Here is a 16,234-nt window from a genome sequence, read left to right on the forward strand (position 1 = left end):
GAATTGCGTCTAGAGATAAACTAAATTTATAAGCTACAATTGATTTCAGTTGTTTCTGGGCAGTCAGTAAGGTTTTCCTGATTTTGAGGATGATCTCAGGATTACCCTGTTTCTCATTCTGGGGTAGAAAACTATCAAACCATTAGAAATGAGCTCCTAAAAGATGGAAGAAACATTCCCATCTCAAAGCTCCTTACTTCTTTGGGAGTTATAATAAAAGAGCACGTGTATTTCTTTTGTTTCATTGATTACCAGTCCTCTAAAACACAAAATATGACCCAGAACCTACCATCAGGAAACTGGTCGGCATCATCATCAAACATGGCTTCCTTGAGGGCAGACTTATTGAAGGGACTGATGCTATCTGAGTAGTTATATGGATTATAGTCTCGAGCGCGAGGAGAGGAGTGAGCAGGCATTGAATGGAGCAATGAAGCTTTATTATCAAGGGCTGTTTGGCTTGAGTCAGTAGCATCACCTCCTGCTCTTGGGTCAGGCATCCCTGGACCACCACAGATCTATTAATGGGGAGGAGAAGGCATAGCAAATTAATTCATTTTTCAAAAAACATTTATTTATTTATTTATTTTATTTAATTTATGAGAAAGTGGGGGTAGGGACAGAGGGAGAGAGAGAGAGAGAAGGGGTTCAACTTCACGACCCGACCCTGAGATCATGACCTGAGCTGAAATCAAGAGTCAGATGCCTAAACCGACTGAGGCACCCAGGCATCCTACAGATTAATTCATTTTTAAGTATCTCTTTGAAATTCTAAAGATGTTTCTCTACTGCTTCAAAGTCTATTTTAAAAAAGGTAATAAACAGCTGAAAAAAATTAAGTAATGAAATCAACATAAGTTAAAACTTATTTAAAATGTCAAAATTTAAAGATGTAAACCGCCCCCCCCCCGCCACAGCTGTGAGGGCAAATAAAAATCATAAAAGAATGCTGTTTCTAATGATTCCTATAGTTCCCTTGCTAATGGCTTGACCAAACAATATTCAGTGGGATTACCAAAAGCTTCTCTATGCCAGTTAAAGATATAAAAGGACTTTCATTAGCAACACAGAACTAAAAGCTGCCAGAGTCCACTATTAAGGTAGTAAATTACACAATGACAACATGTCAACGAAGTACAAGAGAATAAATTTTTTTTAAAAAAAAAATGGCCTCAAGGACTATAACTTTTGAAAAGATGCCTGATGAAGTTTGAATGCATTAACATACTTACCAAAACATCAATACTAACACTGATACTAATACTAGTATGAAAATCATTACTACCATCAATATCACCACTGTCACTGTCTACTCACAGCAACTATGTGTTAAGCCATTACTTAGGTGCTTTACAAATATTGTTCAAATATGTACTGTGCTCCTACTGCGTGCCAGGCATTGTTCCTGGCAGTGGGGCTATATTCGTGAACAAAAGAGAGAATGATGTCCACTTTCATGGAGTTTACATCCTAGTGGGGGGACAGATATTTACAAACATAATGAATGAGTAAAGTATACGGTATGGTAGAAGGTGATTAGTGTATGGGAGGCAGTGCAGGTTTAAAGGGATCATGAGTACTGTGGTGGGAGGAAGGAGGGTGCAGATTAGATTAGGGTCAGAGTAAGCCATTTGAACAAAGACTTGAAGGAAGTGAGGAAATCAGCCATCGAGCTATCTGGAGGAAGGATGTCTAAGACAGAGTGAATAGCCAAGACAAAGGCCCTGAGGCAAGAGCATGCCCAGGGAGTTCAAGGAATAGCAAGGGGGCCAGTGTGGTTGGAGCAGAGGAAAGTAGATGAGACCAGAGGGGTAACAGGGGGAAAAGTCTATTGTGTAGACTTTGGCTTTTATTCGGACCTCCTATGGAGTTATAAGTCAAGGAGTGAGAACGGATGACAGGAGGCCAGTGGGCACAATCAAGAAGGCCAGTTAGGTGCCTATTTTAATAACCCAGGTGAGAGAATTGATGATGATGTTTCAAGCCAGAATAGCAGGGATGGGAAGTGGATGGATTTTGGATATATTCTGAAAACAGAACCAACAGATTTCCTGACAGAGTATGGAGGATGACAGAAAGAGAGGCGACAAGGACAACTCCTTGGTCCAAGGTTTTTGGCTGAGCAACTTGTGCTGCTATCAACTGAAACAGAAAAGAGGAGCTCTAGGGGAAAAGATGAGAAGTTCAAACAAGCAGCTGGATGTAGCTAATGAGTCATATAATTTATTACACTTACAGTAACTTTTAAGGTAGGCAGTAATATCCTTATTTTCTTAATGAAGATATTGAGGCTTAGAAGTGAAAATATATGATTAGTTAATAACTGCCAGGAACTGAAATTTAAACTCACTTCTGCCAGAATCCACTGTTTGAGCTCCCCACACTGTATCCTGCTATCTCTGAGGAAAAAAAAGTCTCAAGCAGTGATTTGTATTACTAAACTGTTATTGCTACTTCATGTAGCTTTTGGGGTGGGGAACCTCAAATCTGAGTGGTAAGCTGGTTTTTGGCATCCAGTTTAGTAGGACCATCTGCCAGATAGGCATTCGGAGAAAAACGACAGCAGGAAAGCAGTCAGGAAGGCAGAGGAGGGAGCCCTTTAGAGACGTGCTGAAGCACTGCAGAGTTCTACAATTCTGCAAACACTGAGGAACCACAGATTCCGTAGGAAATGGGATGGCTTGTTTTGAGCAAAGTCTTCAGCAGCAGTGTACAAAACAACTACTCTTTTTTCCCCCTCCCCGACCCAAAACAACTACTCTTTGTATGATGGCAGAAGCAACAAACTAAACAATATTCACCAATGGGTCATAACATTCTCAACTGGAGCCCTACAAACTGATGATGCAAATCTCTATCACTACACTTAATGGGAAAATAAATACCTAAATGTATTTAGTCTTATAAGACTCATGTGATCTGGCCCATGTGCCACCCTCCAACTCTTTCACAACAGCCCAACAACATTGCCTTTCGTCCCAGTTCCCAACTATGCAAAACTTGTTCCCATCTAAATGTCTTTGCACTTGCCACTTCTTTTATGGAATTATTCTCTCCTAGATCTTGTATGGCTTTATTTATTCTCAAAGCAAATGCCACTGACTGGGAGAGATCTTCCCTGACCAAATAATCTAAAATAGATCTACTTTGTGTTCTAACATAAAATTCAATAGTACTCATCTCTATCTGAAAATTTATAAGGAACTTGAAGGCAGCAACTCTGCCTTGTTAAATCCAAGACCCAGAACAGTGCCTGGCGTGTGTAGATACTCAGTGAATGCTTGCAGAGTGACTGATCCCTTAAAAAGTTACATCTGAAAAATGACAGAAAGCAAAGTTAAAAAAAAAAAAAAATCCAACAAAGATCTCTTAATGAGGGGCACCTGGGTGGCTCAGTCAGTTGAATGTCTGACTCTTGATTTCAGCTCAGGTCATGATCACAGGGTCATGGGATTGAGCCCTGCGTCAGGCTCCCTGCTGGACATGAAGCCTGCTTAAGAATCTCTCCCTCTCCCACTGCCCTCCCCCCCGCCCTGCTTGAGCTTACTCTCTCTCTCAAATAAATAAATCAATCTTAAAAAAAACACCTCTTAATGGAAAAGCCTGCAATGTAAGAATATTCAAATACTCACGGAATCACTATCATCTTTTTTAGAATCCCTTTTCAATGGCTCATTCATATCTTCTTGACTACGGAAGCTGAAATTCTGAATTGCTTCAGTGACACCTCTAAGAGAGCTATAAATATCTTCAGAGTTCATATTTTCTGTGTCATAATCAAATGCACTAGGAAAAAGACAACTAATTATTTATGTATAGTTTTAAAACACAAACACATTTGAGATTATGTAGGATCCCCAAAACATAATTAGCAAAACAAAACAAAACCTGACAACTTTAAATGGTTAAGGTATATGTCCCCTTGTCCACCCCCCCAAGGGCAGCTTACAATGACTCTAAATGCATAGCCCTTAACACCCGGTTTGTCTGTCACCTTCAAAAATGTTCCGATTAACCAGGGGTCAGCAAACCATGACCTCTGAAATCTAAAAATCTTTTTAAATGGTTGAGAGAAAAGTCAAAATAACATTTCCTAACACTTTTCCAATGAAAATCATATGAAATTCTTATTTCAGTGTCTATAAATTAAATCGTATTGGAACCAGCAACACTTATTTATTCAGGTATCTGCTACAGCTATTTTCCACACTGTAACAGCAAAACTGAGTAGAGGTAACAAAGACTGCATGGCCCACAAGGCCTGAAATATTTACCATATGGCCCTTTACAGAAAGTTTGCTAACTCCTGTGATTAACTGACAATAATGGTACAGCTGAAAGAGAAGATAAATGTATTTTACACAAATTTATAGGAAGGAAGAGAAGTTTTAACACTGCACATATATGTTACTGACATTACTTCTATAATCAAATTCTAAAACTCAACTGAAGCTGGAATTTAGCCATCAAATTGTTATGTGTGTCACAAGGAATAATAACCTAGATGTTAAGTTTGCAATGTATGTTTCTTCCTTAGATGCTGATGAAGTATCCTATAAATTGTAATAAATATGATGAAGCATGCTATGATATATGGCTAATAAAATCAAGTTAATAACTATATTAGTAAATATGGACTACTATGCAAATGATTTTTTAAAAGGCCAGCAAAAGGGAAAAAATATTAAGAACTTCATCTTAAATACAGCCAATGCTTGAACTGCATAAGTGTGTGAAAATTCTATACAGCTTGTATTTTAGATTAAGAACCAATCTCACAGTCACATTCTTTCCTAAAGACACAGACATAATGCCATTTTATATTTAGCCTTTCCTTCTTTTTTCTTCTCTATTTTTGATTTTGTCTATAAGCATATCTGAGAAACATAACTACTCCATTTAATGCTTCAAGCACTAATTTACAAAAGCTGTGTAAGTTTTCTTTTCACTTACATAAAAATTAGATATCCTATGCATTATTTTCATTTAAAGGGTTAGTTTTGGAATATACTTAAAGTTTTTTGAATCTGCTAAGTTTCTATGTGTCAACAAGACCTTTCAAGTCAAGTGGAAATCAAGTGGAATTATATTAGTGTCTGTTGTCTAAGAATGGGCATCGGCAAACACAAGCCATGATGGAAAATAACCCTTTTATTACCTTGGAGATAAAGTATTCTGTGATGTATTGGTAGGAGAAGTAAGAGGACTGGACCAGTTGGCTGGTGAACGTGGTGTTGGTCTCGTCAAAGGACTCCCCATGGAACCCTGATTGGGGGAGTCAAGTAAATATTAACATACGACAGGTTAAGTTCAACTAAAAGGCTCTTAAGGAAGCCATGCAATCAAGAAGTTGAACAATATGAAAGAGCCATATTTGTAGGTCAGTATTTTAAATAATCAGGTACTTATCTTTGCTTTCGATAGGGAAAAACTTTCTCCCCATTCAGAAATCTACCTCTTTAGTCTTTTTTGTTTTCTTTTTTTTTTAGATTTTTATTTATTTATTTATTTGAGAGAGAGAGAGAGAGAGAGAAACAGCATGAGAGGGGAGAGGGTCAGAGGGAGAAGCAGGCTCCCCGCTGAGCCAGGAGCCCGATGCGGGACTCGATCCCAGGACTCCGGGATCATGACCTGAGCCAAAGGCAGTTGCTTAACCAACTGAGCCACCCAGGCGCCCAGTCTTTTTTGTTTTCTTCACCCACTTCCTGCTCTCAAATATCATCAACATCTTCCTTCTCACAGATTCAACAGGATCCCAAACTATTTTAATTAATTTTTAAATTAAAAAAATTATTTTTTAAGTAGGCTCCCTGCCCTACATGGGGCTTGAACTCATGACCCTGAGATTGAGAGTCGCATGCTCTACAGACTGAGCCAGCCAGATACTCCCCTCAAACTGACAATTTTAAATTAGCCTCTCATTCTAAGCCAATTTCCTTCCTCCAACCATTACTAATATTCAAATTTTATTCCTCCTTGAGTTTGCTTTATAAATGATTTTCGCAAGCATACCAAAGTAAAATTTGTTATTATTATTTTGCCTACCTCTTAAGATATAAACAATCCCTCTCCTTCTAAAAAGATAACCAACTTTAGTCCCAAGAAATTGTTCTAGATTGTTTTTAACCCTCAGACTTTACATTAAGCCTGCCATAAGTGCATCTAATTTTTCTTTATACATGATCAAATACGTCTTTTTAAAACTTAAGTTTAATTTTTTAGGCATATTATGTAAATGATTCTTGCCATTTAGGTACATATAACACTGTAATGTTTCATTTATTCAGACCTTACCTCCCCAAAACAAAATTCTGTATTCAAGCAACTATGGACCCACAAACCTGTCAACAGGTTTGTGAACACATCTTCTTTTAAAGCCCTACCTTCTTCAGATCTTATTGTTAACCAAATCATCCCTTCTAGTCCTCAAATAAGGACTGGTTTGCTTTCCTTGTTCATACCCTGGCCATCGTTCACCACCAACCGAATGTATACCAAATTACAACATAAACATGACAAGCCTAAGGACTATGTTCTTTCCAGGACTGTATTTAATACTGCTTAGGAGATGTTGCCTAATACAGATGCAAAAATTATACACTTGGATCAAAAGTTTACTTCATGTAAAAGAAAGCAATTGCTGTTGAAACCATCACATCACGTAACAGTCAAGAAAATAACTGAAAGATACCTGGGTTCCATTTCCAGTGTTTCGTAGGTGATTATGAAGAAGCTTTGTAGCACCATCCTGAAAAGTTTTTGGTAAAGCTCCTAATAACATTGTAAACTCTGGGGTATTGAGTTCAAATAAGGAAATCAGCACTGACTGTGCTGCCTAGAAAACAAAGACATAGAATAAGTAGAGATGTATATTTTGGTTACTCAAAGGAGATAATTTTCTTCACTCAACAATTCCGTTCAATAGCATTAGGCCATCTTTCCCACAGAAAAAGATGTCCTTATATGCTTCCAAATTTCTTTGTTGGGAGAGTAAGAAAATTATTGGCCTGCCATTTATTTTTTGAAGGTAAGAAGGGAATATAAAGAATGTCACAAATACAATCTAGCACTCAATGGCAAAAGTTAACTGGTTTCTGGGGTTATCTACCAATATATGCTACTTCTTCAGTTTTCCTCATAAATGATTACAAGAAGAGAGATGGATGGAAATATACAAGTACAGGTACACCTTTCAAAAGTTCACACTACACCACTCTGCTTTTATGAAAGACCTACAACAGTACCAAAAGAAAAACAAAGAAGTTCTTCACTTTTACATTTAAGGTAAAAAGCAAAAATAGTATTCAGCATTTGTTTTGCAGTGAGCCTTTATAAAGGCAGCACTCACTCTGAGCAGTGAGAATGGTACCACCAAGCTCCTTCCCCAGGAACTACAGTCAGCATCAAGCCACCATAGTATTGTTGAACTGTGTATGTAAGCATCTGTGCTTTATCTTGATTTATTTTGTGCGTCTGTTAGCAAGATGTATCCTGAGGTATCAGAAAAGCCTAAAAGATGCTATGTTTTTGGGTCTGGGAAGTCTGAGAAGTTTTTCCATATGAATTAATGGAATTGCTTCCTTGCTTTACACCATTTTGGCATATGAAAGGTTTCATAGGAACATTCTACTTTCAGATAGTGGGGGAAACCTGTATATCCCCCTAAGCTATACAAAGTCCATTCAGAGCAACTTAATACTTTACTATTCATTTTATATAAATGGAAAATAATGTTTTGGTGGAAATGGGAACAAAACAAAGCTTACTCAGATCAGTTAAGAAAACTTATAAATTTACTTTCTTCTTTTAATGTAATCAACAGAACTACTGAAAGCCAAACTTCAAAATTCAGATTACCACAGAAACTTAACTGAGAGGAGGAAGAAATCCAAATAGTTCACAATCATGACTCAGATGAAAATATGCATATCTTGTCCTGGACCATTTCAGACCCCATTCTATGAAAACCTAAGTGTTCTATGTTTATGATACCTGAATATAAAATACTAGGGGAATGGTTAAATTATGTTACATTGGAGCAATGGCACACTATACAACACAGCCTTGAAAGATGATGGAACTCTATACATGAAGAAATTGGGAGAGGGCGATCATATACCGCTGAAGGAAAAATATAATAAACAGGAAAAAAAAATAAGAAAAATATAATAAAACAACAGCTATAATATAAGCCCAATATACATTGTGTGGGTATGTCCTCGAACATGTTAATAGTACTTAAATAAAACTACTTCTATTTGGGGGGCGCCTGGGTGGCTAAGTCAGTTAAGTGCCTGATTCTTCATTTTGGTTCAGGTCATGACCTCAAGTACTGTGAGACAGAGCCTTGTGTCAGGCTCCACACTCAGCAGGGAGTTTGTTTGAGATTCTCCGCCTTCTCTTTCTCCCTCTGCCCCTCCTCCCCCTCGCACAAGCATTCTCTCTGAAATAAAATCTTAAAAAAAAACAACAAAAAACTATTTGTATTTTGAAACAAAACTTTATGATCCTGTGTTTTTGGAACAACACTGAAACTACCTCAAGTTACTCTAAGCAAATGAATTAATGATTGTTAAGGTATACTTTATTCCATCTAGGCTTTATTTTGGTGTAGGAAACTCAGCTTTCTTTCCCTGCAGAGGTAGAGAGGCCAACTGTTCTAAAACCATTTTCCAATGCATATATCCTTCCCTCATGAAGTGACACCCTTATCATGAATTAACTTCCTATATAAACCAAACTGTTTCTGATCCTCTGATCCTTTGTGTTCTATTGATCTATATGTCTATTTCTGCATTAATATGGGTTTAAGTTGTATGATTTAAAATGCAGTATTTTTAGTATATTCTGATAAAGTCCTTCATTTTTGTTAGTTTATATTTTAGTGTCATATTTGCTTTACTAGATGCATTTTTATTTATTCATTTATTTACTTATTTCACAACATAAATCAGGTCTTCATTAGAATACTGTATTCCATTTCTTTTTTCTTAAGTTTTTATTTTAATTCTAGTTAGTTAACATACAGTGTCAGTGTTATTACTTTCAGGTATACAATACAGTAATTCAACAATTCCATACATCACCCGGTGTTCATCAAAAGTGCACTCCGGGGCGCCTGGGTGGCTCAGTTGGTTAAGCGACTGCCTTCGGCTCAGGTCATGATCCTGGAGTCCCGGAATCGAGTCCCGCATCGGGCTCCCTGCTCGGCAGGGAGTCTGCTTCTCCCTCTGACCCTCCTCCCTCTCATGCTCTCTGTCTCTCATTCTCTCTCTCTCAAATAAATAAAATAAAATCTTAAAAAAAAAAAAAGTGCACTCCTTAATCCCCATCACCTATTTAACCCATCCCCCGACCAATCTCCCCTCTGGTAACCTTCAGTTTGTTTTTTCTTTTTAAAGATTTTTTTAAGTAATCTCTACACCCAACGTGGGGCTTGAACTTATAACTCCGGGATCAAGAGTCACATGCTCCACCAACTGAACCAGCCCGATGCCCCTTCAGTTTGTTCTTTATAGTTAAGAGTCTGTTTCTTGGTTTCTTTTTTTCCCCCTTTGCTTGTTTTGTTCCTTAAATTCCACATATGAGTGAAATCATACAGTATTTCTCTTTCTCTGACTTATTTTGCTTAGCATTATACTCTCTAGTTCCATCCATGTCATTGTAAATGGCAAGATTCCATTTTTTTTTTTTATGGCTGGATAATATTCCATTGTATATATATACATACAACATCTTTATCCACTGATGGACACGGGCTGCTTCCATAATTTGGCCATTGTAAATAATGCTGCTATAAACATAGGGGTGCATGTATCCCTTTGAATTAGTGTTCTTATATTTTTTGGGTAAATACCAATATTGCAATTCTCGGATCATAGGGTAGTTCTGTTTTTAATTTTCTTGAGGAACCTCCATACAGTGGCTGCACCAATTTGCATTCCCACCAACAGTGCAAGAGGGTTACTCTCCACATCCTCGCCAACACTTGTTTTCTGTGTTGTTTTTAGCCATTTTGACAGGTGTGAGATGATATCTTGTTGTAGTTTTGATTTGCATTTCCCTGATGATGAGTGATGTGGAGCATCTTTTCATGTGTCTGTTGGCCATCTATATGTCTTCTTTAGAGAAATGTCTGTTCATGTCTTCTGCCCATTTTTAAATCAGATTGTTTTTTGGGTACTGAGTTGTATTAAGTTCTTTATATATTTTGGAGGTTTGTGGCAACTCTGCTGAGCAAGTCTATTGGCGCACTTTTTCAAATAGCATTTACTCACTTCATGTCTCTGTTACATTTTGGTAATCCTCGCAACATTTCAAACTTTTTCATCCTTATATTTGTATGGTGATCTGTGATCAGTGATCTCTGATGTTACTATTGTAATTGTTTTGGGGTACCACAAATCATGTTCGTATGAGATGGTGAATATAATCACTAAATGTTGTGTGTGTTCTGACTTCTCCATTGACCAGCCATTCCCATCTCTTTCCCTTTCCTTGGGCCTCCTTGTTCCCTGAGACACAACCATATTGATTGAAATGAGGCCAATTAATGGTTCTATGATGGCCTTTAAATGTTCAAGTGAAAGAAAGAGTTGCGTGTGTCTCACATTAAGTCAAAAGCTAGAAATGATTAAGCTTAGTGAGGAAGGCAGAGATAGGCCAAAAGCTAGGCCTCTTGTGACAAACAGCCAACTTGTGACTGCAAAGGAAAGGTTCTTGACTCCAGTGAACACACAAATGATAAGAAAGCAACACAGCTTTATTGCTGATACAGAGACAAAGTTTTAGTGGTCTGGATAGAAGATCAAAGCGGCCACAATACTCCCTTAATGAAGTTTGCTGCATCCCTTAAGCCAGAGTGTCGTCCAGAGCAAGATCCTAACTATCTTCAGTTCTGCTGAGATTGGTGAGGAAGCCATGGAAGTTTGAAGCCAGAAGTTGGTTCATGAGGTTTAAGGAAAGAAGCCATCTCCATCATAACATAAAATTGCATGGTGGAACAGCAAAGTGCTGATACAGAAGTTCCAACAAGTTATTCAGAAGATCTAGCTAGGATGATTCATGAAGGTAGCTACACTAAACAACAGATTTTCAATGTAGACCGAACAGCCTTATGTTAGAATAAGATGCCATCTAGGACTTTCACAGCTAGAGAGAAGTCAATGCCTGGCTCTAAAGGACAGGGTGACTCTCTTGTTATGGGCTAATGCAGCCTGTGACTTTAAGTTGAAGCCATTGCCTCACTTACTATTGTGAAAATCCTAAGGCTCTTTGGAATTATGCTAAATCCACTCTCCTGTGCTCTCTAAATGGAACAACAAAGCCTGGGGGAGAGCACATCTATTTACAACATGGTTTCCTGAATATTTTAAGCCACTGCTGAGACCTACTGCTGAGGAAAGATTCCTTTCAAAATATTACGACTCGTTGACAATGCTCCTGGTCACCCAAGAGCTGCAATGGAGATGTACAATGAGAATTACTGTTGTCTTCATGCCTGCTAACACAATATCTATTCTGCAGCCCATGGATCATGGAGTAATTCTGACTTTGAAGACTTATTACTTAAATACATTTTGTAAGGCTATAGCTGCCATAGATAGTGATTCCTATGATGGATCTGGGCAAAGTAAATTGAAAACCTTCTGAAAAAGGATTTGCCATTCTAGATGCCATTTAGAACATTTGTGATTCCTGGGAAGAGATCAAAATATCAACATTAACAGGAATTTGGAAAAAGTTGATTCCAACCCTCACGGATGACTTTGAGTGGTTCAAGACTTCAGTGGAGGGCATACTGCAGATGTAGTGGAATTAGCAAGAGAATTAGAAGTGAAGCCTGAAGATGTGACTGAATTGCTGCTATCTCATGACAAAACTGGAAGAGATGAGAAGTTGTTTCTTACGGATGAGCAAAGAAAGTGTTGTTTGAGATGCAATCTATTCCTGGTGAATATGTTGTGAAGACTGTTGAAATAACAACAAAGGATTTAGAATATTACATAAACTAGTTGGTAAAGCCGCAGCAGGGTTTGAGAGGACTGACTCCAATTTTGAAAGAAACTCTATGGGTAAAATGCTATTAAACAGCATCTCATACTACAGAGAAATTGTAAAAGGAAGAGTTGATGCAGCAAACTTCATTTTTGTCTTCTTTTTCTTTTTAAATATTTTATTTATTTATTTATTTGACAGAGAGAGAGACAGCGAGAGAGGGAACACAAGCAGGGGGAGTGGAAGAGGGAGAAGCAGGCTTCCAACAGAGCAGGGAGCCTGATGCAGGGCTCAATCCCAAAGACCCTGGGATCATGACCTGAGCCGAAGGCAGACACTTAATGACTGAGCCACCCAGGTGCCCCATTTTTGTCTTATTTCTTCAAATGAATTCAAAATGATTTTTATTTTGAATTATTTAAAAACAATTTTTAAAACTTGAGTAGAGTTGACACACAATGTCACATTGGTTTCACGTGTACAACATGATGATTTAACTTGTTATGCTATGCTCACCACAAGTGTAGCTACCATCTGTCAAAATACACCATTACAATATCACTGATTACATTTCCTTTGCTGTGCCTCTTATAACCGTGACCTATTCATTCCATAACTGGGAGCCTGTATTTTCCATTCTCCTTCACCCATTTTCCCTATCCCCCATCCCTTTCTCTCTGGCAACCATCAGTTTGTTTTCTGTATTTATGGTCTGATTCTGCTTTTTGTTTATTCATTTGTTTTGTTTTTTAGATTCCAGGTAAGTGAAATCACATGGTATTTGTCTTTTTCAATCTGACTTATCTCACTCAGCATAATATCCTTCAGGCCCATCCATGCTGTTGCAAATGTCAACATCTCCTCTTTTTTTATGGCTGCTAACAGTCACCGTATATGAATACCTAATCTTTATCCATTCATCTATCAAGAGACACTTGAATTGCTTCCATATCTTGGCTATTGTAAATAATGCTGCAAATAATGCTGCAATAAACACAGGGGTGCAAATATCTTTTCAAATTACCATTTTCATTTTCCTTGGGTAATACCCAGTAGTATCTACGGTATTTCTATTTCTGTTTGAGAAATCTCCATACTGTTTTTCCACCACTGCTGCTTTCTTTCAAGAAACTGCCACAGCCACCCCAACCTTTGGCAACCAAAACCCTGATCAGTAAACATTGAGACAAGACCCTCCACCTGCCAAAAGATTAAGACTCTGAATTCTTAGGTGATGGTTAGCATTTTTTGGCAGTATTTTTAAATTAAGGTATGTACATTTTTTTAGACATAATGCTATTGAACACTTACAGACCACAGCATAGTGCAAAGATAACTTTCATATACAATGGGAAATGAAAATATTCATGTGACTAGGCTTTACTGCAGTAGTCTGGAACTGAATCTGCAGCATTTCTGAGGTTTCAAAACCTAAACTAGGTTTTGAAATCAGAAGTGTGAAGTCCTCTTACTTTGTTCTTTTTCAAGATTGTTTTGGCTATAATGGAACCCTTGCAATTCCATATGAATTTGGAATCAGCTTGTAAATTTCTACAAATTTCTGGGATTTTGATAGGCATTACATCTCACCTGTGGATCACTTTGGGCAGTATTGCCAACTTAACAATATTAAATCTTCCCATCCATGAACATGAATGTTTTTCAGTTTATTTAAATCATTAATTTCTTTCAAAACTATTTTGTAGTTTCTATATAAATTTTGCACTTCTTTTGTCAAATGTATTCCTATAGATTTTAATCTTTTTGATGCTATTGTAAATGAAATTCTTTTCCTAATTTCATTTTTGGATTGCTCACTGCAAGGGTTTAGAATATAACTGATTTCTGTATACTGTTTTATATCATGCAAACTTGATGAATTTACTAGTTCTAATAGTTATTATTTAGTGATTCCTTAGGATTTTCTCTATACAAGATCGTATCACTTGCAAATGGAAATAGTTTTACTTCTTCTTTACAGTCTAGATGCCTTTTATTTATTTTTTCCTAACTGTCCTGGCTAGAACCCCTAGTTGAACAGATATAGAAACTGTTGAATTGTACATTTTTAGACATACCATTACCATATTGCACACTTAGACCAGAGTATAGTGTAATGCATAGTATATACTGAATTGTACAGTGTATGTTGAATAGAAATAGTGACAGCAGACATACTTGTCTTGCTAATTTTAAGGAGGAAGCACCCAGTCTTTCACCATTAAGTATGAGTTTAGCTGTGAATATTTGCAGGTGCCCTCTACAGGGTTGAGAAAATTCCTTCCATTGTTAGTTTTTATGTATTTATTTTTTGTTAAATCCCGAGAGGATGTTAAGATTTTGCCAGATGCCTTTTCTTTTTTTCTCAAGGTATTATTTTTAAGTAATCTCCACACCCAATATGGGGCTCGAACTTACAACCCTTATATGGAGAGTCATATGCTCCACTGACTGAGCCAGCCAGGAGCACCATCAGGTGCCTTTTCTATTGATAAAATCATGTGTTTTTTTGTCTTTTGATTGATATGGCGTATTATATTACTAGACTTTCAGATGTTAATTTAACCCTGCTTTCCTGGGATAAATCCCATTTACTTGGTCATGGTGTATAATTCTCTTTTATATGTTGCAGGATTTAGTTTGCTAATATTTTGTCGAGGATTAAATTGCATCCATATTCGTAGAAGTTATCGGGCTGTAGGTTTTGTGTGTGTGTGTGTGGTCTTTATCTGGTTTTGGTATCAAGGTACTACTGCCCTCACACAATGAGTTAGAAAGTGTTCCTTCTTCTGTTTTTTGGAAGAGTTTCTAAAGAATTGGTAGTAATTTGTTTGGTGGAATTCGCCAGTGAAGCCATCTGAGCCTGGCTTCTCTTCATGGGTAGTTTTTTGATTACTAAGTCAATCTCTTTACTTGTTCTATTAACATCTATTTCTTCTTGAGTCAGTTTTGGTAGTCTACATCTTTCTAGGGATTTGTTCGTTTCATCTAAATTACTGACATAATTATTCATAGTATTCCTTTACAATTTTTATTTCTGTAAGGTTGGTCATATTCCCTCTTCCATTTCTAATTCCAGTAATTTTTGTCTCTTTTCTTCTTGGTCAATCTAGTTAAAAGTTTGCCAATTGTGTTGATTTTTCAAAAAACCAGCTTTTAGTTTCACTGATTATTGTTTTTCTGCTTTATTGTGTTTTAATCTTTTTTTTTTTAAGTGGGCTCCATGCCCAACATGGACTCATGACCCTAAGATCAAGGGTCACATGTTCTACCAGCCGAGCCAGGCACCCCAATTTGTGCTTTAATCTTGATTACATCTTTCTGCTTACTTTAGGGTTAGTTTGTTCTTTTTCCAGTGTCATAAGGTAGTGGTTAAGGTTACTAATTTGAGATCTTTCTTATTATTATAGCATTAACTGCTATAAATTTCACTCTAAGCACTGCTCTAGCTGCATCCTTTAAGTTCTGGTATGTCACGTCTTCATTTTCATTCACCTCACGGTATTTTGATTTCACTTTTGATTTCTTCTTCGATCCACTGGTGATTTAGGAATAAGTTAATTTCCATGTAAATTTCCCTGTTATTAATTTCTAATTTCATTCCACTGTGGTTAGAGAACATACTTTGTATTATTTTTGTCCTCTTAAGAAAACTACTGACAGGTTTGTTTCATCACCTAGCATATGGTCTTATTCTGGAGACTGTTCAATGTACACTTGAGAAGAATGTATATTCTGCTTCTGTTGGGTAAAGTGTTCACCATTAGAAATAAAGGTCATAAAATGTATATTCTATGTGCTTCTTTGCAGCAAATATTGAAGAAAATGACTCACAAAGGAAGAGAGTAAACAGAGCTACATATAGGATGTGAGAAATGAAAGGTTAGGGGTGAAGAGAGGTCTCAGGAAGATGATGAAGAGAACAGAAGGCCTAGAAAGGAGCTCCCCATGAAATAACTAACTTATGTTTTTGGGCATATGGAAAATGTTACCCATAAGCATGTTACAGAGATGTTGAAAATATGAACAGTTAAATAACATTAAAAAAAAAACCCAGGCAAATGAAAAGCAAGGCAAATTATTTACACCACAACAAAGTTTAAGAAAGGAGGTAGCAATAAACCACTTGGCGTAGGAGTGAACACTTCCACAGTCAAAAGTAAATCTGTTGTATTGATTACCAATAGTTGATTCCTCAGTATTTTGAAGATTATGGGGAAAGATATAGGAAAGGGGG

The 16,234-nt window shown here is 37.1% G+C and overlaps 1 protein-coding gene across 18 annotated transcripts in view; it reads right to left on the minus strand.

The window, feature by feature from the left end:
- CLASP2 (cytoplasmic linker associated protein 2) overlaps positions 1–16,234 on the minus strand; it is a 183,368-nt gene that overhangs the window by 17,677 nt on the left and 149,457 nt on the right. For all 18 annotated transcript variants that reach the window (XM_044920799.1, XM_021677581.2, XM_044920794.1 and 15 more), the window contains 4 exons: positions 6,692–6,835; positions 5,159–5,265; positions 3,633–3,786; positions 290–518 (listed from right to left, as the gene is read on the minus strand). In XM_044920799.1, the coding sequence (XP_044776734.1) occupies positions 290–518; positions 3,633–3,786; positions 5,159–5,265; positions 6,692–6,835 (634 nt within the window). The remainder of the gene's footprint in view (positions 1–289; positions 519–3,632; positions 3,787–5,158; positions 5,266–6,691; positions 6,836–16,234) is intronic.

The sequence above is a fragment of the Neomonachus schauinslandi genome, chromosome 1 (genome assembly GCF_002201575.2).
Source record: "Neomonachus schauinslandi chromosome 1, ASM220157v2, whole genome shotgun sequence".
Classification (NCBI taxonomy): Eukaryota; Metazoa; Chordata; class Mammalia; order Carnivora; family Phocidae; genus Neomonachus; species Neomonachus schauinslandi.